This window comes from Dasypus novemcinctus, chromosome 27 (assembly GCF_030445035.2).
Source record: "Dasypus novemcinctus isolate mDasNov1 chromosome 27, mDasNov1.1.hap2, whole genome shotgun sequence".
Taxonomy (NCBI): domain Eukaryota; kingdom Metazoa; phylum Chordata; class Mammalia; order Cingulata; family Dasypodidae; genus Dasypus; species Dasypus novemcinctus.
The window spans coordinates 23,628,890-23,656,114 of NC_080699.1; the positions used below are offsets into that span (position 1 = coordinate 23,628,890).

The window sequence follows — 27,225 nt, forward strand, 5'->3', positions numbered from 1 at the left end:
ATTTTGTAGCCTGCAACCTTACTAAACTCACGGTGTCAGTTCTAGTAGCATTTTAATAGAGTCCGTAGGATTTCCTATATAGATGATCATGTCTTCTGGGATTAAAAACAGTTTTACTCCTTCCTTTCTAATTGGGATGTCCTTTATTTTTGCTTCTTGCCTTACTGTATTGGCTATAACCTTGGGAACACATAGACTAGACATGGATATCATTGCCATGTTCCTAATCTTGGGGGGAAGATTCAGTCTTGCACCATAAAGTATGATGTTCCCTGTGGGGGTTTGTAACTGCCCTTTGTCAGGTTGAGGAAGTTCCCTTTTATTCCTAGCTTGCTGGGAGGTTTTTTTTTTTTTTTTTTTTTAAGATTTATTTCTGCCTCCTCTCTTGTTATCTGTTCTCTGTGTCCATTCACTGTGCGTTCTTCTGTGTCTGCTTGTTTTCTCTTTAGGCGGCACTGGGAACCGATCCTGGGAACTTCTGGAGTGGGATAGAGGTGCTCAATCGCTTGTGCCACCTTAGCTCCCTGGTCTTTTATTGTCTCTCCTCTGGGTCTCTTTTTGTTGTGTCATCTTGTTGTGCCAGCTCTCCGTGTGGGCCAGCACGCTGTGCATGCCAGCTCACCGCACGGGCCAGCTTACCTTCACAAGGAGGCCCTGGGAATCTAATCCTGGATCTCCCAATCGGAGGTGGGAGCCCAATCGCTTGAGCCACATATGCTCCCCAGGTTTTGTTTTTAATCAAGAATAGATGTTGTATTTATCAGATGCTTTTTCTAAATCTATTAGTATGATTGTATGGCTTTTCTCTTTTGGTCTGTTAATATGATGGATTATACTGATTGCTTTTTTAAATGTTAAACCAACCTTACCTTTCTGGGATAAATTCTACTTGGTCTTTTATATGTTACTAGATTTGACTTTCTAAAATGTTATTAAGTTTCTTTGCATCTGTGTCCATGAGGAACTTGGCCTGTAGTATACTTTTCTTATAATGTATTTGTCTCCTTTTGGTATAAAACCAGTAATACTGACCTCCCAAGATTATTTGCAAAGAATTTCTCCCTCTTCAGTTTTCCGGAAGAGTTTGTGTAGAGTTGATATTATTTCTTCCTTAAATGTTTGATGGAACTGACCAGTGAAACCATCTAGGCCTGGAGTATTCTTGTGGGAAAATTTTTAATTATAAATTCAATTTCTTTAATAGATATAGAAATATCCAAGCTATCTCTTTCTTCTTGAGTAATTATTGGTACTTTGTGCCTTTCGAGGAATTTGTCCATTTCATCTGTGTTGTTAAATTTGTTACTTATAATATTACTTTACTCTTTCAATATCTGTAGAATTTGTAGTTGTATAACTTCTTTCATCCTTAATATTGGTTATTTGTATCTTATCTTTTTTTCTAATTATTCTGCTAGAGGTTTATAAATTTGTTGCTCTTCTCAAAGAACTAGCGTTTGGTTTCATTGATTTCTCTCCCGCCCCCGCCCATTTCACTGATTTCTGCTCTGATCTTTAATCGTTCCTTTCTTCTGTTTATTTTGGGTTTAATTTGCTCTTCTTTTTTTAGTTTCTTGGGAATACCACACTGTTTTAATTACTAAAGCTATGTAATAAGAGTTAAGATTGGTAGGGCAAATCCTTCTTAGATTTTCTTTAAGTTTGCCTTGGTAATTTTTGGTCCTTTACACTTCTGTATGAATTTTAAGACCAATTTCTCAAACTCTGCCAAAAATTCTTGGGATTTTGTTTGGAATTGCATGTATATTTTATGGATTAATTTGGGAGAATTGATGTCTATGTAATGTTTTGTTTTGTTTTTTTTTTTTTGCCTTTGGTTTTGTTTTTTGTTTTTTTTTAAATATGGAACGCTTCACGAATTTGCGTGTCATCCTTGCGCAGGGGCCATGCTAATCTTCTCTGTATCGTTCCAATTTTAGTATATGTGCTGCCGAAGCGAGCACTGTATGTAATGTTGAGCCTTTTTAATCCATCGATGTATATAACTATTACTGTTTTTAGATCTAAATTATGTCCTTCAAAATTTTTTTCACAATATTCTCTTGAAAATATAGCATATTTTTTGTTAGATTTATTCCAGAGGACCTTATAATTTTTGTTGCCATTGCAAATGGGATCTTTTAAAATTATTATGACATTTCTAATTGATTATTATTGCTGAATGGGAATATTATTGGTTCTTATTATTGATCTTATCTATCCAGCTGCCATGGTGAATGTTCTTTTCCTGATGATTTATAGATTCTCTTAGATTTTCCATGTAGAAAAATCATGTAATCTGCAAATAAGGACAATTTTATACTTTTCATATTAAAGCTTTAAAGTCTGTTTCCTTGTATTATGCACTGGTTGGGAATTCCCGGTAGTACTTAGAAGAAAAGAGATGGTGATAGAAGGCATACTTTTCTTGTTCCTGCATTTGAAGGAAATGCTTGAAACCTTTTGTTTGAAGGTTTTAGTTAGAGTTCCTTTCTAATCTTAGTTTGTTAAATCATTTTTCTTCAGATGGTGCATTATAGAATTCTTTATTTATATCTATTGCACTGATCATGTGGCTTTCTTTCCTTAATCTGTTAGTGTGGCAAGGAACATTAATGTATTTTCCAATGTTAAACCATCCTGGAGTTTCTGGGATAAACCATGTGAATCATGGCACATTATTTTTAGATAGTCTTAGATTTAGTTTGCCAATATTTTATTTATAATTTTTGCATCTTTGTTCATAAGTAAGATGGACTCATACATTCATTATTATTTTTAACAAGCCTTTGATTTTTATTACTCAAAAAAGCTTCATATATTTTTATTTAGCTTTCTGACTCTATGATTATGCTTTCAACACTTTCTCAATGATTTTCTGCTCCTCAATCAGGACAGCGTGCTTAATCTGTCATGGACACATTTAGCACACATGGAACCAGCCTAGGCTCTGCTGACATGTGTTTTTGTTTTAGGTAACCTCGTAAGAACTTTAGGTCTCACAGCATGAACCCCTCGAAGTTGGCCTGGGCACACACCCGATGTGGATTTTGGTGCTTTCCCACCCTTCTTGGTATAAAGGCAAATTATTCTATTACCGGGGTCTGAGATAGTGTAATTTTGTTGGAAACAGTATTGTAGGATAGCCTACAGTGGTACATCAGACACTAGACTATTCTGAATGTCCCACACCAGCTTCAAGGACTGCACCTGGGAAGGCCTGGCTCTTCCAAGTCCCTGGATAGCAAGTGATTGTCCCATACATTTATTACACTGGCCCTTTCTGATTTTGTTATCAAGGTGTTATAGCCTCATAAAACAGTTTTGTGGACTGTTAACTTTTTTTCTGTTTGCTGGAATAATTTGTTTATGATAGGGTTAACTGTTATTTGAAGGTCTGATAAAACTCACCTTTAGGCTTTTGGGCCTGTTTGTTTGTGTTGTATGTGTTATGTGTGTATATGTGTGTGTGTGCATGTGAGTAGATTTTCGCTTGATTCAATTTTTTTTAATGGTGGTAGGTTGATTTGGGCTTTCTGTTTCTTCTTAAGTCAATTTTGGTAGCCTGTTTTTTCCATTTGGTCTGAGTTTTCAAGTTTATCACCACTGATTCATAATTTCTTTACAGTTTCAGAATCTCTGCCATATCTGTAGTTATGTTCCCTTTTCATTCCTGATATTTTTTTGTTTATTACTTCTTTCATCTTCCTTGCTCAGTTTTTCAGAAGTACTTATTTTATTAATTTTCTCAAAACATTACCTTTTTTTAGTTGACTCTTTAATATTTCTGTTTTCTCCTTCAATGATTGCTCTTTTATTATTTCCTTCCTTCTATTTTCCCCCTACGTGCTTGATTTGAAAGTATAAGTCATTACTTAAAAATTTTTAAAAATAGTAGTTTGAAAGGAATGAGGTATATAGAGTTTTGCTATGTTTTCATTACTGTGTTCTAATTTTATTTATTCATATTTATTTTTTGTTGAGACTTCTTTTATGGCTCAGTAAATGATTCTTTTTATATAAATGTTCTATGTGTATGTGATAAGAATTCATAGTCCCTCATTTTTGGATACAGGATTCCAGATTAACATTGACATATATATATCCCATAAATTAAGTATTCTATATATGTATCTAAGTATGGATTTATTTTTATTTACCCAAGTTCAGGATTTGGAGTGCCTTTCTACTCTGAAGACTCATGTCTCTCTTCAATTGTGGGAAAATTCTCAGTTGTTTTTTGTGAATGCCTCATTCCTAGGTTGTTGAATGGCTTTACAATTGCTTTGCCAAGGGTGGTAGAGGACTAAATTTTACATTTATTAATCTTTATTAATTCCTAGGTTGGGACTTTCTTGCCACATTTTGGACTCTAGATCTACATGCATCTTAGGGTTTCAGTTTTTCATGCTTCCTTACTGCTCCCACAGCCTCCTATATCTTTTTTCTATTGAAGTAGCAGCCTGAAGGGCCCCAGATTCATGCAAATATCTCAGCTTCAGTTTCCACCTTCAGGGAGGCCCTAGGACACATTCTGTGTCCCTAAATTGGCCTGAAAGCCCAAACTCCCAGGGCCTATATCCAGGTAAGACACCTGCCTTCACCTCTCAGTTCACGTGTTTATTACTCAGGCTTCAAGTTTTCTATCTGTTTCTGACATCTGAGGATTTCTTTCTGTCTGGCTAAGTTAAAAAAAAAATTTGTTTGCTTATTGTTTTGTTGTTATTTATTGATCTAGTGTTGTCTGTCTTTGCAGGGGTTGAGGAGAGGTCAGGTGTTTCCTTCAGCTCAATCAAGCATGTGGCCTGAAGTTTTGTGTATGTTTCTTTAGAATTAATTTCTAGAATTGGAACTGTTACGTTAAAGGATGTATCGCATTTAAGTATTTTTAGTTAATACCAAATTACTTTCCATTAAAGTTTGACAATCTCATCAATAGTATATGTGATGGTTTATTTTAAAATATTATCAATTATAAAATTGCCAACCCAAGGGCAAGAAATTGTGTTTGGTTGTTTTAATTTACATTTCCCAAATTGTCCATAGAGTGTCTCTTGGCCATTTGTTTATATTCTATAATTTGTTTGTGTTTTGTTTTGTTTTTGTCTTTTTGTCTCTTGGGTTTCTTATCTTCTTAATTTTTTTAAGGTTGTGGAACTCTTTGAATATTCAGTATCTGGGTATCACTCTTACTACTACTGTTCAGTATTTTCTCCCAGTTTCTGATCCTTTAATTTTGTTTATGGTTTATCATGCTAAAGTTTAAAAATTTTAACCTGTCAGATCTTCCAGGGTTATTTTTCTTTGTGACCTGTCCCCCTCCTCTTGCTTAGGGAGGCCTTCTTTACTTTTAGCTTACTAATTATTCTATATTTTCTTCTCGCAGTTTTATTTTATTTTTTAATGTTTAGTTCACCAATTTTTATTGGTGAGTAATGTTGTATAGGACTCTACCTTCACTTTTTCCTTTTTCATTCCTTCGTTTTTTAATAGCCATTTACCTCATTGTTATTTATAGAATGAATGGTTTATCTTTTTTTTTTTTTTTTTAAAGATTTATTTATTTATTTAATTCCCCCCCCTCCCCTGGTTGTCTGTTCTTGGTGTCTATTTGCTGCGTCTTGTTTCTTTGTCCGCTTCTGTTGTCGTCAGCGGCACGGGAAGTGTGGGCGGCGTCATTCCTGGGCAGGCTGCTCTTTCTTTTCACGCTGGGCGGCTTTCCTCACGGGCGCACTCCTTGCGCGTGGGGCTCCCCCACGCGGGGGACACCCTTGCGTGGCACGGCACTCCTTGCGCGCATCAGCGCTGCGCATGGCCAGCTCCACACGGATCAAGGAGGCCCGGGGTTTGAACCGCGGACCTCCCATGTGGTAGACGGACGCCCTAACCACTGGGCCAAAGTCTGTTTCCCCTATCTTTTTCTTAGTGATTTAAAATGTCAACTTTCTCAGAAACCAAATTTTCATATATAAATGGGTTTGTTTCTGGGCTTTGTAGTCTATTCTATCAGTCTATTTATATTTCAGTACCACACTATTTAAATTAGAGTATTTTGAAGGTATACTTTATATCATTGTTCTCTTTACACCCAATATTTTCCTATTTCTGCATGTATCTTTTTTTTTTAATCTTTTTTGACACTCTACATATTCTTTTCTATTTGAATTGAGACTCAGCTTCTCAAATTTCAAAAGAATCCAGTTGGATTTTATTGGAATTGTATTGGATTTTTATGTTAATTTGGGATTACTGACATCTTTATAGATTTGAGTCTATTCAAGGGAACATGGCAGGGAAGTGGATGTGGCTCAACTGATAGAGCATCCACCTACCATATAGGAGGTCCAGGGTTCGAACCCAGGGCCTCCTGACCCGTGTGATGAGCTGACCCATGTGCAGTACTGCCGTACGCAAAGAGTGCCATGCCACACAGGGCAAGAGTGCCATGCCACATAGGGGAGCCCCATGTGCAAGGAGTGCGCCCCTCAAGGAGAGCCACCCCGTGCGAAAAGTGCAGCCCACCCAGGAGTGGCACCACACACACGGAGAGCTGACACAGCATGATGACACAACCAAAAAGAGACACAGATTCCTGGAGCTGCCGACAAGAATCCAAGCAGACATAGAAGATAACTGGCCAATGATCACAAAAGAGCAGACAATGGGGGGTGGGGGAACGTGGGGGGAGAAATAACAAAAAAAAGAGAGAACATGGCATGCTTCTCCAATTGTTTTTTAATTTTTCTCCTGACTTTTTAGTAAAGATTTATAAAGGTTTTGCACATTTTGGATTTATTCCTGGGAATTTTATCTTTTATATTGCTATGGTAAATGGAATTCTTTTTTTCTGTGAGCTGTTCTAATGGGTTATTACTGGTGGGTGGGATGAATGGTTTACTTTGGATTTGTCCTTGTTAAACACAGACTCTTGAAACACTCCTTCTGCATCACTTTCTGGTACCACTGAGCTCTACAACTTGGATTGTTACTTCTTCAGAGCTTAGAGTTCTCTGCTAAGCCAGAGCTTTCACAATGCACTTTTCTTCCTTAGGCCATTTATAAAAATAGCAAACAAGGTCTATCCTAGCATGTATCTCTAAGGTACATAGTGTTTTTGCTTCTGGTCTAAATAAAATTAAATTTACTCCTACTGTAGTCTAGCATGGATTTCCAGGAACCCAGTGAATATACATCTCCATCTAGAGAAGTCCTCAGATAGCCCATTTGTTCATTCCTATATCTAAGCTAATTCCTTCTTTTTTTTTTTCCAGCCAAATGGTACCCTTCAATTTTTGTTTTAACCTTCTACCTTCAACTTTTGTGTTAACCTTTTACTTCCTCCCCTCTCTCCTTTATTCCTCCCCATCCATCTTTTCTCCTCCTCACTTCCCCTCTCCTCTTCTCTTCCTCCTTCTTCACTGCCTCCTTCCCCTTTTTCTTTTTTTTCCCTTTATTTTCTGCAGTGGCTTTGGACCTGAGCAGGCACTAATTTCTTTTTTTTTAAAGATTTATTTATGTATTTCTCCACTCCCCCCCCCATTGTTTTGCACTAGCTGTCTGCTCTGTGTCCATTCACCATGTGTTCTTCTGCATCTGCTTGTTTTCTCTTTAGGGGTCACTGGGAACCAATCCTGGGACCTTCTGGGAGTGAGAAAGGTGCTCAATCTCTTGTGCCACCTCAGCTCCCTGAACTTCTGTGACTCTTATTGTCACTCCTCTGTGTCTCTTTGTTGCGCCATTTTGCTGCACAAGCTCTCTACGCAGGCCAGCACTCACGCGCGTGGGCCAGCCCGCTGTGCAGGTCAGCACTCTGCATGGGCCAACTCTCCACGTGGGCCAGCTTTTAGCTCGTGCCAGGTTGCCTTCACCAGGAGGCCCTGAGCATTGAACTCTGGACCTCCTATATGGTAGACAGGAGCCCAATTGCTTGAGCCATACCTGCTTCCCAGGCACTAACTTCTGACCTCTGCTTACCCCCAGCCAGGACATCACAGGCGATATTTACTATTTTAACTTCGCCAACGGGCAGTCCATGTGGGACCATCCATGTGACGAGCACTATCGGAACCTGGTGATCCAAGAGCGAGGGAAGCTGTCTGCTCCCGGGGCCGTTAAGAAAAAAGAGAAGAGAAAGAAAAAGGAGAAGAAAGACAAGAAGGACAAAGAGACCTCCAAAAGTCCCCTGGTGAGCCTCCAAAAGTCCCCTGGTGAGCCAATGAATGCCAGCTCCAAGGCTGCAACCTCAGGGGATGTTAGGAACTGGCAGCTGAGTTGAGAGGTTGAGAATAATAACCTAGAACATTCCGATCATACATCATCTGAATTGTATCTCTCTTTTGGAAAATTTTCCTTTCAACTTCTAGAAGTGAGTACTAGCTCTAAAGGATTTCCTTCCCCTCCTGGGGAAGCACATGCTACATAATAGCATTAGAAAGTCATCTCAGTTAAGGATGGTTCTTTGCAGAGGTCGAAGAAGTGATGTCACCTCCCCTCTGGCCCCTGGGGGCCAGAACCCAGCTGCACTGTCACTTCTCTTCTTTCAGAGTCAGGGCTACCTGGTTGGATGCATTATTTGTCTTAAAGGGATGTGAATTCCTACATGTCAGATGTTGCCGTAATTCATTTATCAGAACACTGGTGGCTTCAGGGTCCCCCCAGAAAACTTTGGGCTTTATCAATTCCCATGGGTGGTCTCGGTCACCAGTGTCCCTGGTTGGTGTTGAGTGATTGAAATTTGACTGCAGTGTGATTGCTGGGGCCTCGGGTAACTTGTTGACTCAGAGTTCAGAGTGCTGTCCCGTTATTGATACGTTTGGCCCCCCAGTGTGTCTGAATTTAGGAGGCAGTTACTGGCTGGAGAAGCTAAGGCTTGGAGCCAGACTGAGAGGAGGCCCAGGCTCTGCCTCCCAGAACCCTGTGGTAGCACCAGGAGACGGGCCTGCTTCCCGCCGCCCAGGTGTGGGCAGGTGGGTCACTCTGAGAAGAGGGAGGAACGTCAGAACTCAGTGCAGCCAGGTGGCGAGCACTGGGAGTCTTTTCAATGCTCACAATGGCCCAAGTGTTTTGCTCTTTTTTGTTTATAGTCTGGCACTTCCCACCACAACCTGGTGCTTGTTTCTCAGTGAAGGTTTCCTTCACTTTCCTTCCTTCCTTCCCAAGGTGTCAGCTCTGGCCTTGGCTGGCTGCTGCTGATTTTATTCTTTCTGTCATTTTGAAGCTCTACAGAAACTCTGCCCTCCCCTGCTCCCTATCACTCATGGTTCTAGAAATAAGTAAAAAGCCCACTCCTCTACCTAGAGAAAGGAGGGCAGGTGATTTCCAAATAGGATGAATTAGAGAGTGTAATGTTTTTGAAAGGCAAAAGATGGATGATAGGCTTCTCGCTACCCGAGGATTGTTTTAAATGACAAGCAGGCATCCGGGCCTATTCCGGTAGGAGGAGATGTGGGCAGAGGAGATGAAGGGAGGTCCTGGGGTAGGGGCTGGGGAAGGGGCCTTGTTCCGAGTGTGCAACCAAGCCCATGGAGCATCCTGTTCAGAAGGGTTCCTGTCGCTGTTTCCGGAGGTGGAGGCAAGCGGGTAGCCCTGGGCTGCTGGTCTGGTTCTTGGGAGCTGTCAGCAGGCACCTACTTTTGTCCAGGGGACGGACCTGGGCCGGTAGCGGACCTGGGTCAGGTGGCACGAGCTCTCTGGAGTGTGCACGCATGGGCTGGGGCTGTTTAGTTGGCAGCAGAACAGGTTGACTTTGTAGGGTTTCTTCTAGCCCTGAGATTCTCTAACGGCGTGGCCCTCTGTCGCGCAGTACCCACTCACGCCTTGCGTAGAAGACACTGCGCTGAGTTCCCAAGGCTCGGCTCACTGGTTATCCTTCCCCTTTTCTCTCCCACCTTAGAAAATTTCTGGTAGTTCTTGAAAAGGTTTTATGAAACCTACCAGTCACCGTGAGAGGTAGATGGTACGTTAGGGATTATGTGGTTGGTGAGGTTGCCGGCGGGTCATCCGGCTGGTGATTTTCAGGCTTTGGTTAGTAGGAAGCCATGTCTTCCAATCAGTTCCTCCATAGGGGACCAGCGTATACAAATAGAAGGGGGGTGCTCTGGTTGAAGCTGGGCGTGGGGGTCTTGGCGACCCTCCCCCCAGCAATATGGACATTCTAAATGGCCCCCGAGGTGCCCTGAGGCATGAACCCCATTTCACTTTTTGCGGAGCAAGGTTTACAAGCCTCTGATCTAGGTCCAGCCTCTTCTTTATGGAGGAGGAAACTGGGGCCCAGAAGATAACACAGTTTTATCCCTTGAGCGTTTGTAGCTTTTCTTCCTTCTTTGGTGTGTGTTTTACTTCAAATGGAGGGTGGGTTTCTGCCAGGGGTTTGCCAAAGGCCGAGGTGGCAAGTCTAAATCAGACGTGCCGTCTTGGTTTTCTCTGCATGTTTCTATGCCCATCTAGGACACACGGCCTGAGCAGGGGCTTCTGCCTTCTTCCTCCTTTCTCCGTGGCCCGTCCCCTCTCCCAGCACCTGGGCTTGCTGCTCTGGACCTAGACCAAGAGATGCAGGCTAGGAGCGAGGGCTTCGCTAAGAAATGGAAGAGCTCATGTGTGCCAAGCGACACCCCCTGGCCTCTCCCGAGCGCCCTGCCCAGCAAGCTGCAGCCGCTGTCCAAAGGCCAAGCCTCCCGAGCCCATCAGATCTTTGCCAACGTGGAGAAAATCTTAGGGAGGGTCCCAGCCCAATGCAGGACAGAACTGGGTGATCAGCAGGGTCTGGAGAAACCCCAGAAGCCATCCGAGAAAAGCCCCCTGGCATTTTCAGACCCTGAAATAGAAGAGCCGGGAGTGAGGACCAGGCAGCAGAAGCCTGAGACCTCCAGGCCTCTGCAGCCCGGGCAGGATGGATTGGGAAGCAGGAGCCAGGCCTCCGTCCACCCCAAGCCCTCTGAAGCCACCCAGGGCCCGCAGCCGAAAGGAGAGCAGCAGAGCCACGACACAGCCAAGCCGAGCTCCACGGGCCCTGACGGGGACAAGGGCCAGAGCCCCAGCTCCTCGCCGTCCCTTGGGGAGGAGCCCACCCCGTCCCCTTGCTCTTCTGACCACATCCTGCCTGGCAGGAAGAGCAAGCTGTTCTTGTTAGACAGCAGCCCACTTGGAGACCGGAGCTGGCAGGGAGTTCCTGGGGAAGGTGGGAGCGCGGGCAAGGGGAGGAGGAGGCAAGAGCCCCCTGCGCTGTGGCTGGGGCAGGTCTCCGAGCTTGTCAACAAGGACACCCCAGGAAGCAGCCAGGAAACAGAGCCCAGTGACCCCGAGGCTCCCGCAGCCTCAGCTGAAGCCACGCCTCGGGGACTCTTCCTGCTGCCCCCTGACACCCTGGCATTAGCGCCCGTTCAGAACACCCCTGCAGGGAGTGCCCCTGGGGTCTCTCCTCCCAGTGAGAAGAGACAACCGCCAGGGTCTTCAGAGCCCCCCGAAGCAGGGCGGAAGCCTAGTGCATCTGGGCCCCACCTGGAGAGCGGTGGCAATGGCAGTGGCAGCCTGGCTTCACACCTGGGCTCTCAGGTCCTGGGTGAGGTGAGCAGCCGCCCCTGGGACCTGCAGGGCTCCCGGGGCTCCCAGCCGGGAGTGGGTCGTTCGGATCCTGGACCCAGAGCTCCACCCTCCCCCCGTTCCTAGCGCCCCGCTTATCCCACATCCAGAGTTCTGCCGAGGAGCAGTCCGAGAGCGAGGACTACTCTGAGGATCAGAGGTTCTACCAGCACATCCTGCACATGGTCAAGATCTCCACGCGGCTGGAGGGCCTGGGGCTGCCCTTGAGCACGCGGCAAGAGCCGGGCAGGGCCATTGCCAGCGTCGTCTGCGACCTGGCGGCTGAGCCCTCCAGGTGCTCTAGTGAGGGTGAGCACGAGGCCGTCGGAACCACAGAGAGAGACCTGAGGTTTCTGATGTGGGAGCCCGAGCGACTGCAGCGGCTGCAGGAGGGGGCCCTCGGCCCTGCTGGCCAGGAGGCCTCTCGACAAGCCCATCTCCAGCCAGGCAGCAGCCCCCTCGGGCAGGGGCCGGTGGCGCTGAGCTCCGACAGAGAGCTTACTGCAGAGCCAGGCAAGCGGCCGCTCCTCCACCAGGTAGGCTTCCCAGAGCACGAGGCCCCGAGGCCTCTGGGAGCTTAGAGGAGGCAGCTCAGGTGGCGCTGCCACCATCAGGGCGGCTTGCCTGTTTTTCTTCCTCCCTGGGCAAATATCGATCCTGTAGCTCCCCAGCACGGCCAGGTTGTGGGGAGATGACGTTGCTCCTGCAAGGGAGGGGCTGAGGATCTCTGACCTGACCTCCCTCCAGCTAACTGTGATTCACAGGCAGCTCACTTAGGCTTTGAAGATGGTGCCGTGCGAGGGGGAGCCAGATGGTACCCATCCTGGTGCCTTCCTGGGATTTGGGAAACCTTTTCTGTCACTTGATTAGAGAGAGAGATCCTTCCACCCAGGCACCCTACTCCAAGCCAAACGTCGCCCCTCGTGGGGGCTGAAGCCCAGATCTTGCTCTGCCATCCACGGGGCTGCTTCTGCTCCCAGCTTCTGGTGTGCCCAGAAGACCACGTGAAGAACCCTTCTCGGGCTGGTGCACTCTGTGGCCTCACTCCCTCCCCCACTGGGATTCACCCGGGGGCTGGGCTTGCCCTGTCCTCGCGACTGTTCCTTGCAAGAGTCAAACACCGTATTCTTCACGGAGAAGAAATGAAGTCGGGTTAGAGACCAGGGGGAAGGATCAGCCTGACTCTCGGGGCTCTTCTTGTGCTGCTGCCCAGCTATGGCTTCACCCAGCTGGCACCTCTGGTCCCTAATTGCTGGCGTGCCCCGGCTCTCCGTTAGCTCTAATAACTGCTGTAGCACTATACATATCAGATAAGCTGCGGATTATCCTGAAAGTTTTAATTAGCCCAATGGCGGCGAGTTTATCTGCTCGGAAGAACACTGCCACGCATCGCCCCATCCTCAGAGTTAATGGCCATCTATGGAAGATGATCAGCCAGGAGCCGGGAATGTATAATTTCCCTGCTAACCACTGATTTGGTAAAGGCCCGGCAGAACAAAGGCCTCAGCGTGCCTGTCTCCCTCCCTCAACCCCCCAGCACGGTAGCAAATTAGCCATGTTAGGAGGCTGTAATTTCCTGTAAGTACAATGTGGGAAGAATTTTGCTTGCTGGTTGGAAGGGCTGAAGCCAGGAGGACCCGGCCTGGTCTGCTCACAGTTCACCTCGGAGAAGCTTTCCTGGGCTCTCTCTTCCTCCACGACCAGGAGGCGGTAGAAAATGCTGGCTCCGGGAGAGACTTGGGTTCATGGCCGCCGCTCCCGAAGCGCTGGCCCTGTGGTCCTTGACCCTGCTGGTCTCTGTGACTTGTGGGACTGGATGGGGGAGAGCCTGCCTCATGCCCGCCTGAGAGTAAGCGAGGCGTGGCTCGTCAGGCGCTCGGCCCGGGGCCTGGTGCTCGGGTAATATTGGCCAACGCCACCGCCAGCTCCTTTCCTCCCTGCCCACCGTACTCCACAGCAGACCAGGTGACAGGGGCCCTCTCGGCTCTGGGAGCGGCCCTCAGGTCCCCTGTCAGGGGAGTGTCTGTATCCTCTCCACGAAGAAACGGGTTCTGGGTGGAACCCGCCTGCCAGGGCTCCGCAGCCTCGGTGAGGCTGGGTGGGGGAGACTGAACCTGAACTTCCTCAGCCGGATTTGTCTGGGCTCTCCTGGCCCTCTTCAGTCCCTGAGGGCTTAGAGAGGAATGGAGTCTTTGTCTTGTTTCCTGCCTTTTAAGTGTGAAGAAAGGCTTTAGAAGAGCTCTTTCTGAATTGCCCCTGGCTGCTCTCCCTGCCTCCACTTCTCAGAGGCGCAGATCCTCTTAATGTGACTCCCTACTTGAGTCCCAGCTCTAACACTGGGGCAGTCTGGACCGCTCACAAGGCCCCCTCGTCTTCATCGCATGTGAGCTCAGCAGCTCTCTCCAGTGGCAAGGCCCTCACTCTATTCTGCGGATGAGTAAACTGAGGAGTCCAAGAGTCTGGGAGTAGCCTGCGGTCTCACAAGTCCTGCCTCCAGCCTGGGTCCTTCCCCCAGGCCTCACTGGCATGCAACCTTCACGTGTGTCTCCTCAGGATGGGGAGAGAAGGGACCTGGTCAGTGCCCCTGCTGCCCCGTGGCCAGGCTCTGTCAGCTTTCTCCTTCCTCCTCACCAGTGGAGAGGGGGAGAACATTCCTATTTTGTTGCTTATGGGTATATTTAATATAATCAATAGTTATTTTTATTAAAGGAATGCATGCCTGTGGTTAAAAAAGTCAGAAAGGAAGCAGATGCAGTTGAGTGCCTGCCCTCCACTTGGGAGGTCCTGGGTTCGGTTCCCGGTGCCTCCTGAAAAAACAGAAACAAACAAGCAAAACAGATGATAAAACCAGCTCAGGGATGCTGATGTGGCGCAGGGGTTGAGCATCGGCTTCCCACATACGAGGTCCCAGCTTCATTCCCCAGCCCCTGGCACCTCAAAAAAAAAAGTCAGATGGTACTAAAAGGCATGGACCAATATCCAGCAGTTCTCTGGTGTGCTTGCTTCTCCCCAGAGACAGCTCTTTTTTTCTGGTGTTTACACCCCTCTTTCTAAATAATATGCTCCTGCTGCTTTTTCCTGATTCATCAATTTTAAACCTTACCTACTGAGACTTTTCATTGGGGTAGATGTGGGTTTTACATCTGCTCGTCCCTTCCCCGTCCTTCCCCTACGTCTGCCAAGAGAGCAGGAGCCTGTGCAGCATCTGCTGGATGTAAAAGAACTGTCCACCGTGAGGTAGCAGCAGTGTTAGGGCAATCAGGAAACACGGTTGACACAGTGGTAATTTCTGGATGTTGTGTTTCATTAGCAGCCTCAGCGCGGAGGTGGTTTAAATGTGGGCGGGCAGGATTTAGACGCTTTATTTCTGTGTCTGTCTCCAGCACTCTCCGAGCCACGTGGTCTGGGGTGTGTAACGAGGTGTTTTCTGTTGCCCAGGCCCTGGGTTCCTCGTTAGCCCCGGTCCACGTTCCCCTTGGGGGCCTGGCTCCGTTGCGAGGCCTCCTGAACGCCCCGCCTTCTGCTCTTCGTGGGTCGCAGAGCGTGAGCCTGGGGAGCTCCGCGGAGTCCAGCCAGCTTGGAGAACTCATGCTGGTAAGTCCTTTCTCTCTGTCCAGTGGATTTAGTTACTGCCGGGAACTGCGGCCATAGATGAGCAACAGAGAGCACAGGCTGCGTCCTCAGTGTCCCCCGTCTAGTGGGGAAGGCGAGTGCTCTCCGCATGAGGCTGACCCCGGACGCTGAGCAGAGTGGACCTGTGTCGTGGAGCCAACAGCGCTCCATCCCCCCCCCCCGCCTTGCAGCCAGGCACCAGGAGCTGGGGAAGAGAAGCCTCAGTGTGAGCTGGAGTGGCCAGAATCAGCTTCATGAACATGGGGGACTTTTTCTGGGAGATAACTGAGTAGAGAGAGGGTGGAGGAGCCCAAGAGTTGTCGTCAAGGTCTTCCTTCTGAGCCCCCCTGACTTTCCCTGTTTTGGAGCCTTCACAGGGTCTCAAGACTTCCGCCTTTACAAAGGGACTCTTGGGCTCCATCCACGAGGACAAGAATGCTTTCAACCTCTTGGCTTTAGGGGAGGAGACCAACGAGGAAGATGAGGAGAGCGACAACCAGGTGATGACGACGTCCTCGCCCTGGCCTGGAAACCCTTGATGCCGTTTTGAAAATAAGTGAAAATGACTGTCCAGCCCACAGCTTCATTTCTTGACCCAGTCTGTGGTTCCTCCATGCGACCCAGGAAGCATAACCTGCAAGGAGATTCTTGGCTGATTGCTTGGCACAAGGCCTTGTGCACACTGGATGAAGGGCTGTTGGGAGAGGCTGTGCTGGAGGGTCCTGCCCCAGAGTCCTCGGAAGCCTTATCTGGGCACTGCCTGCCAGCTCAGCAGCCCCCCACTTTACTCTCTGTGTGCCCCTCCCTCGCCCCGGGCTGACCAGTTTCCTCAGACTTCCCACTCATAATTCTTTTCCTTTCCAGAGTCTCCGCAGTTCAAGTGAGCTTCTTAAGAATCTGCACCTGGACGTTGGGGCCTTGGGGGGTGACTTTGAGTATGAGGTAAGAGCCCGGAGCCCCTGCAGGGAAGCGCCCAGGCTGCCGTGTCCCTCTTTCCTTTCTCCTTGAGATGCATATTTGGGAAAAGAGCCATTTTATCACAGTCCTGTCCAGATGGTCATGCAGTCATAAATGAGATATGACTACTGCCTTCTAAGATCTTACAATGTCATAGAAGATAGGCTTGAGTGACCAGAACACAGGGTGGACTGCGCTGAGGCTGTGAGGAGGGCACAGTAGGGTGCCTGGGACAACCAGGGAAGGCTTTATTGAGGAGCTGACATCTGAGATGAGCCAGGATGGGCGGTGGGCAGGACCGGACAAGCCGCGGTGCGTGGTGAGGGAGAAGTGCCAATGCAGGGAGCACAGGCAGGGGCACAGGCAGGGGCACAGGCAGGGGCAGGAGGGGCAGGGTGAGTTTGGTGGGGAGGAGAAGTGTTCCCCCTGCTGGAGTCCAGCGCACCTGTGGGAGATGAGACCGAGGAGTTAGGGTGGGCTGGATTGTGGGGGACTTTGGGGGACAGGCCGACAAGTTTGGGTTACTCACATGGGCACCGGGAGCCATCAAGGGTTTTGGACAGAGGTGTAACCCCGTTCGGATTTCTAACGTCCGCTGGAGGCAGGTTTTGTACAAGGGCACTGCGCTAGGCCTTAGGGGAGCTACCGAAGCGGTACAGCCTGGGCTGTCCTCCTGCTGAATAAAGGAATGTTTAGGAAGCTGTACGCAGAGCAGTGTGTGTAAAGAGTGACAGCACAGGTACAGTGTTTGAGGGAGTCCTGAGGAGAGAGGAATTGCTTGACTAGAGATCAGGGAAAATTAGGTGGAGAAGGCATTTAACCTGGGTTTTAGACACGGGAGCGGAAAGGGGATATTTCAGGCAAGCAGACAGCTTGAGCCAAGGCACAAAGCCCGGAAAACCCAAACCGTCGGTAGGGATAGCTTCTGGTACCCTCTAGGTAGTCCTGTGCTTCTCATCTCTTTCCCCCAGTCTGTCCTCCATTGCTACCAGAATGCTTTTTTAAAAAGATTTATTTATCTCTTCCCCCCTCATTGTTTGCACTCACTGTCTGCTTGTCTTCTTTTTAGGAGGCACTGGAAACCAAACCTGGGGTCTCCCATGTGGGAGGGCGGTGCCTCATCGCTCCAGCCACTTCTGCTCCCTGTTTTGTTGTGTCTCTCGTTGTGTTCCCTCGCTGTGTCTCTTGGCTGCATCATTTCACTGTGTCATCTTGTTGCTCCAGGTCCCCATGCCATCCCGTCACGTCGGCTCCAGCCACTTCTGCTCCCTGTTTTGTTGTGTCTCTCGTTGTGTTCCCTCGCTGTGTCTCTTGGCTGCATCATTTCACTGTGTCATCTTGTTGCTCCAGGTCCCCGTGCCAGCCCGTCACGTCAGCTCGCTGTCTTGCTCGTCTTCTTTAGGAGCCTCTGGGAACCGAGCTCGGGATTTCCCATGTGGCAGGCCAGAGCCCAGCTGCTCGAACCACATCTGCTTCCCCAGAACGCTTTTGATAAAAAACAAACCAACAAAACCCCAAACTCATCATGTCATCCTAATACCTAAAAACCACCAGTGTGTTTTTGCTCTTAGAAAGGAACATTCTGTACAATATGTACTTTGTCTAGTATCCAGTTTCTTAATTTTTAAACAATTAACATTTCTGTAAATATTTTCCATGTATTTATATAACTGGCAAAGCATGAGGTCAACAGGTTAGACTTTCCCAAACATGTAAATATTGATTGCAAGCGTAATCAGTTAAACTTTTCACGAGTCTAATATATCAAATTCTTTTAAATACATTAAAGACCCAAAAGTCCATCACTTAGATTTTATTAGAATGACCACAGAACTGATCAGTTGAACAAGAGCGTTTCCTTACTATCCCTTATCATTTCGTTCTTATTATTTCTGACTCTTGCTTCTTGGTCCTCGCCTCACCTTGAGAACCACCTTAACGTCTCCAGGCAGCTGAGGTCGCAGATGCTGGCTGACAGACCCTGGTGGTCCCTGAGACCCGAGAAGTCAGTGGGTCTACCAGGCCGATCCAGGTCCGGCCATTGGGCAGCTCCCTTTTTGTGGGTAGGCTTTGTATGTGACCTCAGATTGGCCACAGTTTTGGCTCTGACCAATCAGGTGTGTCGTGATCTTTTGTGTGTGTGTGCATGACTTTAATATTTCCTGCCTAATGCGACCCTTCTTTTCTGCTTGGCTCATTTTTTATCAACTTGATCTTCATCTGCTTTGAAACTGTGCTTTCTGAGTGGGGCCTGGTCTGGTTGAGTTAAACCCACAGCCTTCGGTCTGTTTGGTATCCTGAAATAACACCTTTTCTTCCTTCTCGTCCATCATGAAGACCTTTCATATGGATGGAGTTGAAGGAGGTGCTGAGGCTTTGAGCCTAGAACAGCACCAGGCATAGGCATGCCAGGGGCACTTCTTTGCTTTTGGAGAAAGAGAACAATTCCCATAAGACTGAGCAAGTCGAGGGGAGCGTCTCTGCCATTTTCACGTCTATATGTCTAGCACCTAGCTCAGTGCCTGGAACACAGGAAGCGTGCTTTGACGAATAGTTGCGGGAGCGAATATGTGAATGAGCCATTGAGCCACGCGGGAGCAGGGTGGGTGTGTGGGCGCCTTGCACTGTATTCTTTCTTCCCCTGGCTTCCCGGGTTCTGGGTAGAGCGGGCAACTGCTCCCTGCCCTCAGCTGGCTGATGGAAGGTCCCCGTGCGGACTGATCACGATGCTCTTTGTCTTTGGGCAAGCTAAATTTTGATTCATAATGGATGATAATTGTAAAAAAAAAAGGGTTTTTCTTCTTTGACGTGTCCTGGATTTCCAAAAGTTTTCATTCTGATGATTCTGTACTGATGGGGAAGTGGGAGCTTTTTAACATTTTTATAGCCTCTTTCATATAAATAGGCAGCCCAGTGTGAAGGGGGAAATGTCTGGAGTGGGAGGCGTCAAGTACACCTCCCACCCGTCTCTAGCATCCCAGCAGCTTTAGTTCTTTTTGCCACATGGACTGTTGGATGACTGTTCTAACCTCACGCAGGAGCTAGGCTTTCCCTGTGGGGGGGTGAATGGGGGTTTCAGGACAAACAGAGCCGCCGCCACCCCTGGGGCCCTGTCCTTTAGAAGTGGCTTTTGTCTCAGAGTACCGTTGTCTTTGGATCATCTGAGCCGAGCACCTGGCCCCGCATCCCAGGCAGCCCTAGGGGGCCAGCTCTTTCCAGGACTGGCTCCACCCTGTCTCGCTCACAGTTGCTTTGCCTGTGAGTCCATGAGAGGGCGGTAGAATGGCGCGGAGCTTCCCTCGCCTTGGCTCCTCCCTCCCTGCCTGGCCTTCCGACTTCAGCCCGTTTCTAGTCATTACGGAATCAAAAGGGAGCAGGCAGGTGGACCGGCGTGAGCGGAGGTGGGGAGGCTGGAGGGTAGGCCAGGTGAACAGGCGGGTCCGTGGCGCTGGTGAGAAGCCCATCAGCGGATCAGAGGAGAGGAGGGAGCCCGGGCTTGGAAATCACAGGCGATGATGTCAGTGTGATTGGAAGGCGCTAACAACGGGGAGCAGCGCGAAGAAGCCAGCCCGACCGAGTGGGAAGGAAGAGAAGCTGGCCGAGGGTTGGCTGGATGGCGGCCCCCCAGAACAGGGTCGATGCAGGACGTGGTTGTTCTGCCCCCCTGACCCTCGCTACCCCTCCTCCCATACTGGATGGATTCCAGGGGTCCCTGCCTCTGTGCTCTGGGCAGGAGGAGGGGGGCTGCCGCCCTCGGGACCTCATGCTTTTGGGAGGGGCATGTTAAATATTCATGAGATGGTTCTTACATCTCCCCCCCATGCAGATGGCCAAGTGTTTTTTGAAAAAGCAGCAGAAATTTGCTTTGAAATACTCAAGGACCTGGGGCTGTAACAGGAGGAGACAGTGGGAGTTGAGCACGGATGAGTGGAGAGCTTGGGGTGAAACACCGCGCTGACCCTCAGCGGGAGACTGGGCCGCGGGCACCCAGGCTGCGTGTCCTGCCAGGGCTTCAGGACTTGGGTCCCATGACGTGTGCGGGGCGGGAGCTGGGGACTGGGTGGTAAAGGGAAAGGAGACGGGCGTGGGGTCAGATGGGTTTCAGGACGCTCGGCTCTCCTTGATCCTGTTGTGGATGTCGACAGCAAATGTTCAGTCCACCTCTGCCTTCCAGCCCTCAAGATGGGCCTCTGGCTGCCTTTTCTTTTTTTTTAGTTTTCTTTATTTTTTCTTTGTTTTTAAAGAAGTTTTAGATTACATAAAAGTTTCATCGAAAATATAGGGGATTCCCGTATACCCCTGCCCCTCCCACACTCTCCCCCATTAACAACATCTTTCATTAGTGTGGTACATTTATTACAATTGTTGGACACATATTGAAGGTTTGCTACCTACCATGGACTATAGTTTATGTTATGGATTACACTTTCAACTGCACAATTTTATAGGTTTTGACAAAATGTAAGTGTCCTGTATCTGTCATTGCGATATCATGCAGAACAATTCCAGTGTCCCCAAAATGCCTCATGTTAGACCTATTTCTCCCTCACCCACCCCTCAGAACCTCTAGTGGCCGCTGTCTTTATACTGATGTTACAAGTTCTACCATTGCTAGAATAATAAGATGTCTACTTTGGTCCATAGTTGTACTTGCCCCTTGTGTGTGTTTGTTCCTCAGTCTTGGGATGGTGATGTCTACTTTGCTTCCCAGTGAGAGGGGGCTTAGACCCCATGGGGCAGAGGGATGAAACTGTCTTCCTTGCAATTGTAGATACTCTATGTTTTTTGGGATGGGAGCTGTCCATCATCATCCTTGTGTTATTTGTTCTGGGCGAGTCCGATGAACTGGAGGGTAGGTGTTGGCTGCAGCTCTGCTGAGATTCAGGCTGGCTGCCTTTTCTTTGCTAGTTGGCTTGGGCACAGAGAATGCAGGCTCATTTACTATTAGCTGTGTTTTAACATTTAGGCACGCAGGATAGAATACATCCTGCCATGTGAGGATCTTGAGAATCTAAGCTTGTGAATTGGGTAGAATGGGCTTCAGATCCTTGTCTCTGGCTTTATTCTCTCGTGCATGAGAGTGGGAATCTCTGACCACTTCTGGCCCTCTGTCTAGAGCTGGTTTTTTTCCAGCATCTTGAATGTTAACTTAGCCATTTGCTGTTCAATAAACACTTTCACAGATGTAATATAGTCCAATCCCTATACAACCTTGTAAAATAAACATTGCATCTCCATTTTGTAGAGTAGAAAGGAAAACTTTAACTTGTTACATTTGCACAACATATTTATTGAAAAAAATTTTTTTAATTTTTTGTGAACATGTTTCGTTTTACTGTCTGGTTAATTTTTTGTTTGTTTGTTTTTTGTTTGGCTTTTTAAAAAATACTTAAAAATTTTAAAAATGCTTTAGATTACATAAATGTTACCTAAAAAATACAGGGGATTCCCATTTGCCCCACTCCCTACCCCTCCCACAGTTTCCCATATTAACATCCTTCATTACTGTGGTACATTTGTTAAAATTGATGAACATAGATTGGAGCATTGCCACGAAGTGTAGATTATAGTTTACATTATAGTTTACACTCCGTCCTGCACAATTTTGTAAGTTATGACAAAATATATAATGACCTGTATCCATCATTGCAGTGTCATTCAGGACAATTCCAATGTCCCCAAGATGCCCTCATATTACACCTGTTTTCCCTCTTCCTCCCCTGAGAACCTCCAGTGTCCACTGCCTCCACATCAATGATGAAAGTTCTTCCATTGCTGGAATAACAATAAGTCTATAGTAGAATACCAGTAAGTCCACTCTAGTCCATCGTTCATTCCTCAATCCTGAGGATTCTGGGATGGTGAGGCCCACTCTGCCTCTAATTGAGAGGGACCTTAAATTCCATGGGGCAGATGGATGGCACTGTCTTGCTTGCAGTTACCGACTCTCTCTCTCTTCCTTGGGATGTGTGTTGTCCATCATCATCCCCTTGTTAGTTGTCCTGGGTGAGTCCAGTGAACTGGAGAGTAGGTGTTACAAGCTTGTTGAGATTCAGGGCCCAACTGGCACATGGACAGCCCAAAGATTTAAGTCTCCTGGATATACACCATCAAGTCTAGTACTTACTATAGGTTCTCATACAAGGGGCAGAAGAGCCATGTGTAGGGAAAATGTAAATGAGGCCAACTCTGTCATACTGAAGAGCATAAATTCCAAAGTGGGGTCCATTGGCAGGGTGCCAAACTCCTGAGGTGTCTGCTTTGCCTGTAGTGTCTGGATATCCCTAGAGCCCTCAGGAGCCCTGCTATTTGAGACAATATTTACTGTGGCAGTCAGTGAGATCCTGCTGAGATGCGCATAAGTGTAACCTCTGGATATTTGTTTTTTAAAAAAGTCAGTCAACAAGCATTTAGTAAATACTATGTGCTAGAAACTAGGCACTGGGGTTGATTAGTTAGAGCTATTCTGGTGAGGGAAACAGACAAGGAAATCAGCAATTTTAATACAGCAGCTGTTGTGATAGAGAATGGGTAGGGCTCATCTCAGGTCAACTGCCCAGGGAATCAAGGAAGGCTTCCTGGAAGAGGTGGGGCCATGGGCACCTCTGTGAGCTTGTCAGGGTGGGGAGTAGGGTTCTTTTAAGCATGTCCATGGCCAAGTAGCAAAACAGCATGATGGCTCTTTGCAGAGCAGTAGAGGATGGGTGTCGGGCCGGGAGGAGCAGGCGGGGTCTCGGTGGAGAAGGGCCATGGTGTGACTTATCTGGAAGCCCGGGAAGCACAATATGTGGTCTGACGCCTCCTCCATCCCGGATCTAAGGTTTCTTGCCAGACAGCCCTCGTGGGGCCGGAGGAACCTTTCTATAATCTGGGGGTGAGCCTGGCCAGTGCAGTTTGGTCCCCCTTGCCGAGTGAGGGGATGTGGCTGGCCCAGAAGCACCCCCCTTCTCCTTGGAGCCCTGGGAGCCCGCATCTGGTTTTGAGCTCTCCCCGAGTGCTGGTAAACTGCTGGGAACTTGGAGATGAGAAGGCAGGCCCTCCCCCCGAAGCGGCTTTTCTTGAAGAGGAGGGGTCCATCTTGTCCCCTCCTCTTAGGCCAGTGGTCATGGCAGGTTTATTCCATGCCAGAGGTTAGGGATGTTGGGAGGACGGTGCAGGGAGGACGTCCTCCTCTGTCTGCCTAAGCAGGACGGTCGGCCCCTTCTCTAGTTCACCCTCTGCTTTTCTCCCTGGGACAGGCTTGCGGCTGGTGAGAGCATCACCACCGTGTCCAGGGCCCCTTGGCTCGGGGCAGTAGAGGCTCACACCAGGCTTTTCTCCAAGCTCAGCTGAATTCCTGGAGGGCAGAATCTGTGTCTCATTCATATGCCAGTCCTCAAGGCAGTGCTTGGCACCCGGCAGGTGCTCAGTGAGCGAGCGTGTGGGTCTCAAAAGATACTGATAGTTAACATTTATGGAACACTTAGCATGTGGCAGCCACAGTTATAAGCTCTTTTTTTTTTTTTTTAAGATTTATTCTTTATTTCTCTCCCTTCCTCCCCTCCGCCCAAGTTGTTTGCTCTCTGTGTCCATTCGCTGTATGTTCTTCTGTGACCGCTTCTATCCTTATCAGTAGCACCGGGAATCTGTGTTTCTTTTTGTTGCGTCATCTTGCTGCGTCAACTCTCCGTGTGTGCGACGCCATTCTTGGGCAGGCTGCACTTTCTTTCGCGCAGGGTGGCTCTCCTTACGGGGTGCACTCCTTGTGCGTGGGGCTCCGGTATGCGGGGGACACCCCTGCGTGGCAGGGCACTCCTTGCGCGCATCAGCACTGCGTGTGGGCCAGCTGCACACGGGTCAAGGAGGCCCGGGGTTTGAACCGTGGACCTCCCATGTGGTAGACAGACGCCCTATCCATTGGGCCAAGTCCGCTTCCCCAGTTATAAGCTCTTTAACTCATTTAATTAGTGTTAACTGGTTTAAACTTCCTAGCAAACCTATGGGATAGGTACAACTGTAGCCCCACATGTTAGCTGAAGATACTGAGGCAAAGAGAAGTTAAATGATTTGCCTAAGGTCCCCCAGCTGTAAGCGTGGAGTCAGGGTTTGAGCCTATACAGTCTTCGAAGCCTGAGTCCAAAACTGCTCAGCTTTGCTGTTGCTCATCCATCCCTGGAAAGCTGGACTGGCTTGTCAGTAGGCTGCCAGGCCTGCAGCAAGTGGCCACATCTTCGGGCTCAGCAGATACTTAAACCGCATCAGTTAAGTGGCGTGTTCAGGGATTCTCCTTGCATCTTCTTGATGGAGTCTTTGGGGCAGGAAATCAGGAAGTCTTAAGAATCCCAGATCTGAAGTTGTTCAGAATGGCAGCCCAAGTGGCAGCTCCAATGAGTTTTTGGGAGGAAGGTTTCCCAGCCTGAGCCCAGGAGAGATCACCAGCCGCATCGCCAAGTGACAATTTTCTTTTTCTCTTTTGGCCAACTCAAAAACGGATTTAAGTGGAAGTGGTCTTGGGTTTCCCCACATCATTAAAGTGATGTCTGTATGTGGGAAGCAGGGGGTGGCAGCTCTCGAGGTGCATAGCTCAGTTCTCCCTTCAAAGGACCCTGGCAAGGGGTGCAGCCTCCAGCTGCCGCACCTTCGGACCCGCCTGGGTGTGCGTGCCAAGGCCAAGCTTCCTCCCAGTGCAGCAGGGGTGCCAGGAGGGTCAGTCCTGCCCCGGGCGTGCCTCTTCTAAGGCGTAACCTTGGCTTGGGGCCCTCTGCCGGCCTGGCTAAGACTTTCTCAGTGGCCTGACACTCCTGCTTGGCAAGCCCCTTCCTTGCCTCTTTGCTTTCACGTGGGTAGATGGGCATCGGGCATCGTGTTCTGAAGCTCCCTCCACCTCGGCGTGTCCTCCCCTCCTTCATCCTGCTCCTCAGGCCTGCAGGGCTGTCTCCAGGGCTCCTGCCGAGCAGTTGGACGGGCGGCTTTCAGAAAGCACTGCCTGTCCTCAGTTGTTCTTGGAGGAGGCCACCCTCCTGCTGCCTTTTAAAAGTGAAAAATAGACTTAAAAAAAAAATCCCCCCCCCACAGTTGTCTGCTCTCTGTGTCCATTTGCTGTGTGTCTTCTGTGTCCGCTTGTATTCTTGTCAGCGGCACCCAGAATCTATGTTTCTTTTTGTTGTGTCATCTTGCTGCGTCAGCTCTCCGTGTGCATGGCGCCATTCCTGGGCAGGCTGTGCTTTTTTTTCGCACTGGGCGGCTCTCCTTACAGGGTACACTCTTTGCGCGTGGGGCTCCCCTACGCGGGGACACCCTTGTGTGGCAGGGCACTCCTTGCGCGCATCAGCACTGCACGTGGGCCAGCTTATCACACAGGTCAGAGGCCCTGGGTTTGAACCCTGGCCCTCCCATGTGGTAGGTGGACGCTCTATCTGTTGGGCCAAATCCGCTTCCCAAGAAGACTGTCTAGACGTCGGTGTCTTTCTCTCATGTGACCCTCTGTCGTCATCTTGCTTAAACCTTGCTTCTGCGTCTGCAGCCTTATGGGGCTGGAATGAAGCGGTCCCCTGGAGACAGACAGCAACTCAAGGGCCTGGCGGTGCTGGAGGAGTTGTAGAGTGCAGTGCGCTGGTTTCCAAGCCCACCGGGGGCCTGGGGCCAGGCTGGAACCGCAGAGTCACTGCAGAGACTCTGATGCGGGAGCTCTGGGTGGAGCCAGGACTCGGGTTTGAAAAGCCACTTGTGTGTTGGATAACCATGGGGGAACAGAACCAGAGCCCGGGCCGTGGGAGTTCGGGAATGGCCGCTCCACCCTGTAGAAACTCTCGATGTCTTCCTCCTGACACGGTGTGCTCTTCCCTAGGAGTCTCTGAGGTCAAGCCAGCCAGAAGAGAAGAAGGATGATTCTCTTGCCTCCGATGCCGCCGGCGCCCCCACTCTTGGCAAACCCTTCAGCCAGGGTGCAGACAGCAGCCTGAGCAGCGCCGATGGCGGGGGGCGGCAGGGGAGAGGGTCCAGTGCCCAGCTCCCAGACACAGCAGAGAATGAGGAGAGGGACCCCAGGGCCTCCAGGAGTCGGGTGACGCCCGGGCTGGGCCCAGGAGACCATCAGCCTGCCAAAGCCCCTGCAGAGGAGGCTCAGAAGAGCACAGTGGACCCAGGAGAGGAGGGCTCCAGGAAGGCAGAGGCAGCGAAGGAGCCAAAGAGGAAGGCTCCTGCCCTGAAGGACAGCGGCTCCGACGCCAGTGAAGTAGGTCCCTCTGCCCTCTGCTGCCCTCCTAAGCTCTGTGCAGGCTCCTAGCCCCAGGTCTTTCTTCCTGAGTCTGGAGCTTCATTTGCAGACCCCGCAATGGGCGGTCAGCGTCAGCTAGAACCCTTCGTTGCGACAGATACGCCTAGGCTGGCAGGGCAGTGACCCCCTAAATGAAACTCCAGACCTGCTGGCACTAGAAGGTCAGAGCAGGAGTTCGCTTGCTCAGTGGTCCCCTCCTGGGCTATTAAGGTTGTTCTCCACTCCTCTTTACTTTCTCTTCCTTTTTCCTGCTTCTCCCTTCTGCTTTTTTTTTTTTTTTTTAGGAGGTACTGGGGATTGAACCCAGGACCTTACACATGGGAAGCAGGTGCTCAACCGCTTGAGCTGCATCCGCTCCCATCCCTTCTACTCCTTGATATCAGTTTGGGGTCAGTCATGGGAGCAGCTTTCTGAGTGTCGGAAGAGAGAGCAGGTCTCTCTTGTGAGGGGGTCACCATGATTGGGGGTGCCTGGCCCCGACACAGGTAGAGGAGGTGACAAGAAAACTCTTCTCAGTGATTTCTGTGGCTCCTTCTGAACCATCCCAGGATGTGGCAGTAGCTGCTTTGGCAAGGCCTCGCCAAGGACCAAAATGGACAGAAGTATGTCGGGGGGGTGGGGGTGGGGCTTTGACATTTTAGATATTTTGACCCTTTGTTCCATCCCTCCTCCAAGTAGGTGATGAGGTGATTCATCGAACCTCCTTTCTGGTAACACTGCTCTCATTGGATTTTTGGGGATAGCATCAAACTTCCGAACACCCCACTTTCTAACCATCTCTTCTGCACTTGGCTCCGCTGTCCCGTCTAAGCCTGGATGATCTG

The 27,225-nt window shown here is 49.0% G+C and overlaps 1 protein-coding gene and 1 non-coding gene across 8 annotated transcripts in view; one reads left to right on the forward strand and one right to left on the reverse strand.

Annotated features, from left to right (window-relative positions):
* CEP164 (centrosomal protein 164) overlaps nt 1-27,225 on the forward strand; it is a 65,958-nt gene that overhangs the window by 11,425 nt on the left and 27,308 nt on the right. For 3 of the 7 annotated variants that reach the window (XM_012523090.4, XM_058289433.1, XM_058289436.1), the window contains exons 4-8: nt 7,981-8,185; nt 15,016-15,171; nt 15,558-15,689; nt 16,054-16,131; nt 25,973-26,359. In XM_012523090.4, the coding sequence (XP_012378544.1) occupies nt 7,981-8,185; nt 15,016-15,171; nt 15,558-15,689; nt 16,054-16,131; nt 25,973-26,359 (958 nt within the window). Of the gene's footprint in view, nt 1-7,980; nt 8,208-10,446; nt 11,563-11,687; nt 12,114-15,015; nt 15,172-15,557; nt 15,690-16,053; nt 16,132-25,972; nt 26,360-27,225 lie in introns of all 7 variants that reach the window. The other 4 variants (XM_004452910.5, XM_012523087.4, XM_058289435.2 and 1 more) reach the window with 4 other exon arrangements.
* On the reverse strand, nt 1,858-1,964 carry LOC131276352 (U6 spliceosomal RNA). The gene has a single exon (XR_009183865.1). It is a non-coding gene; the product is annotated as a U6 spliceosomal RNA (small nuclear RNA).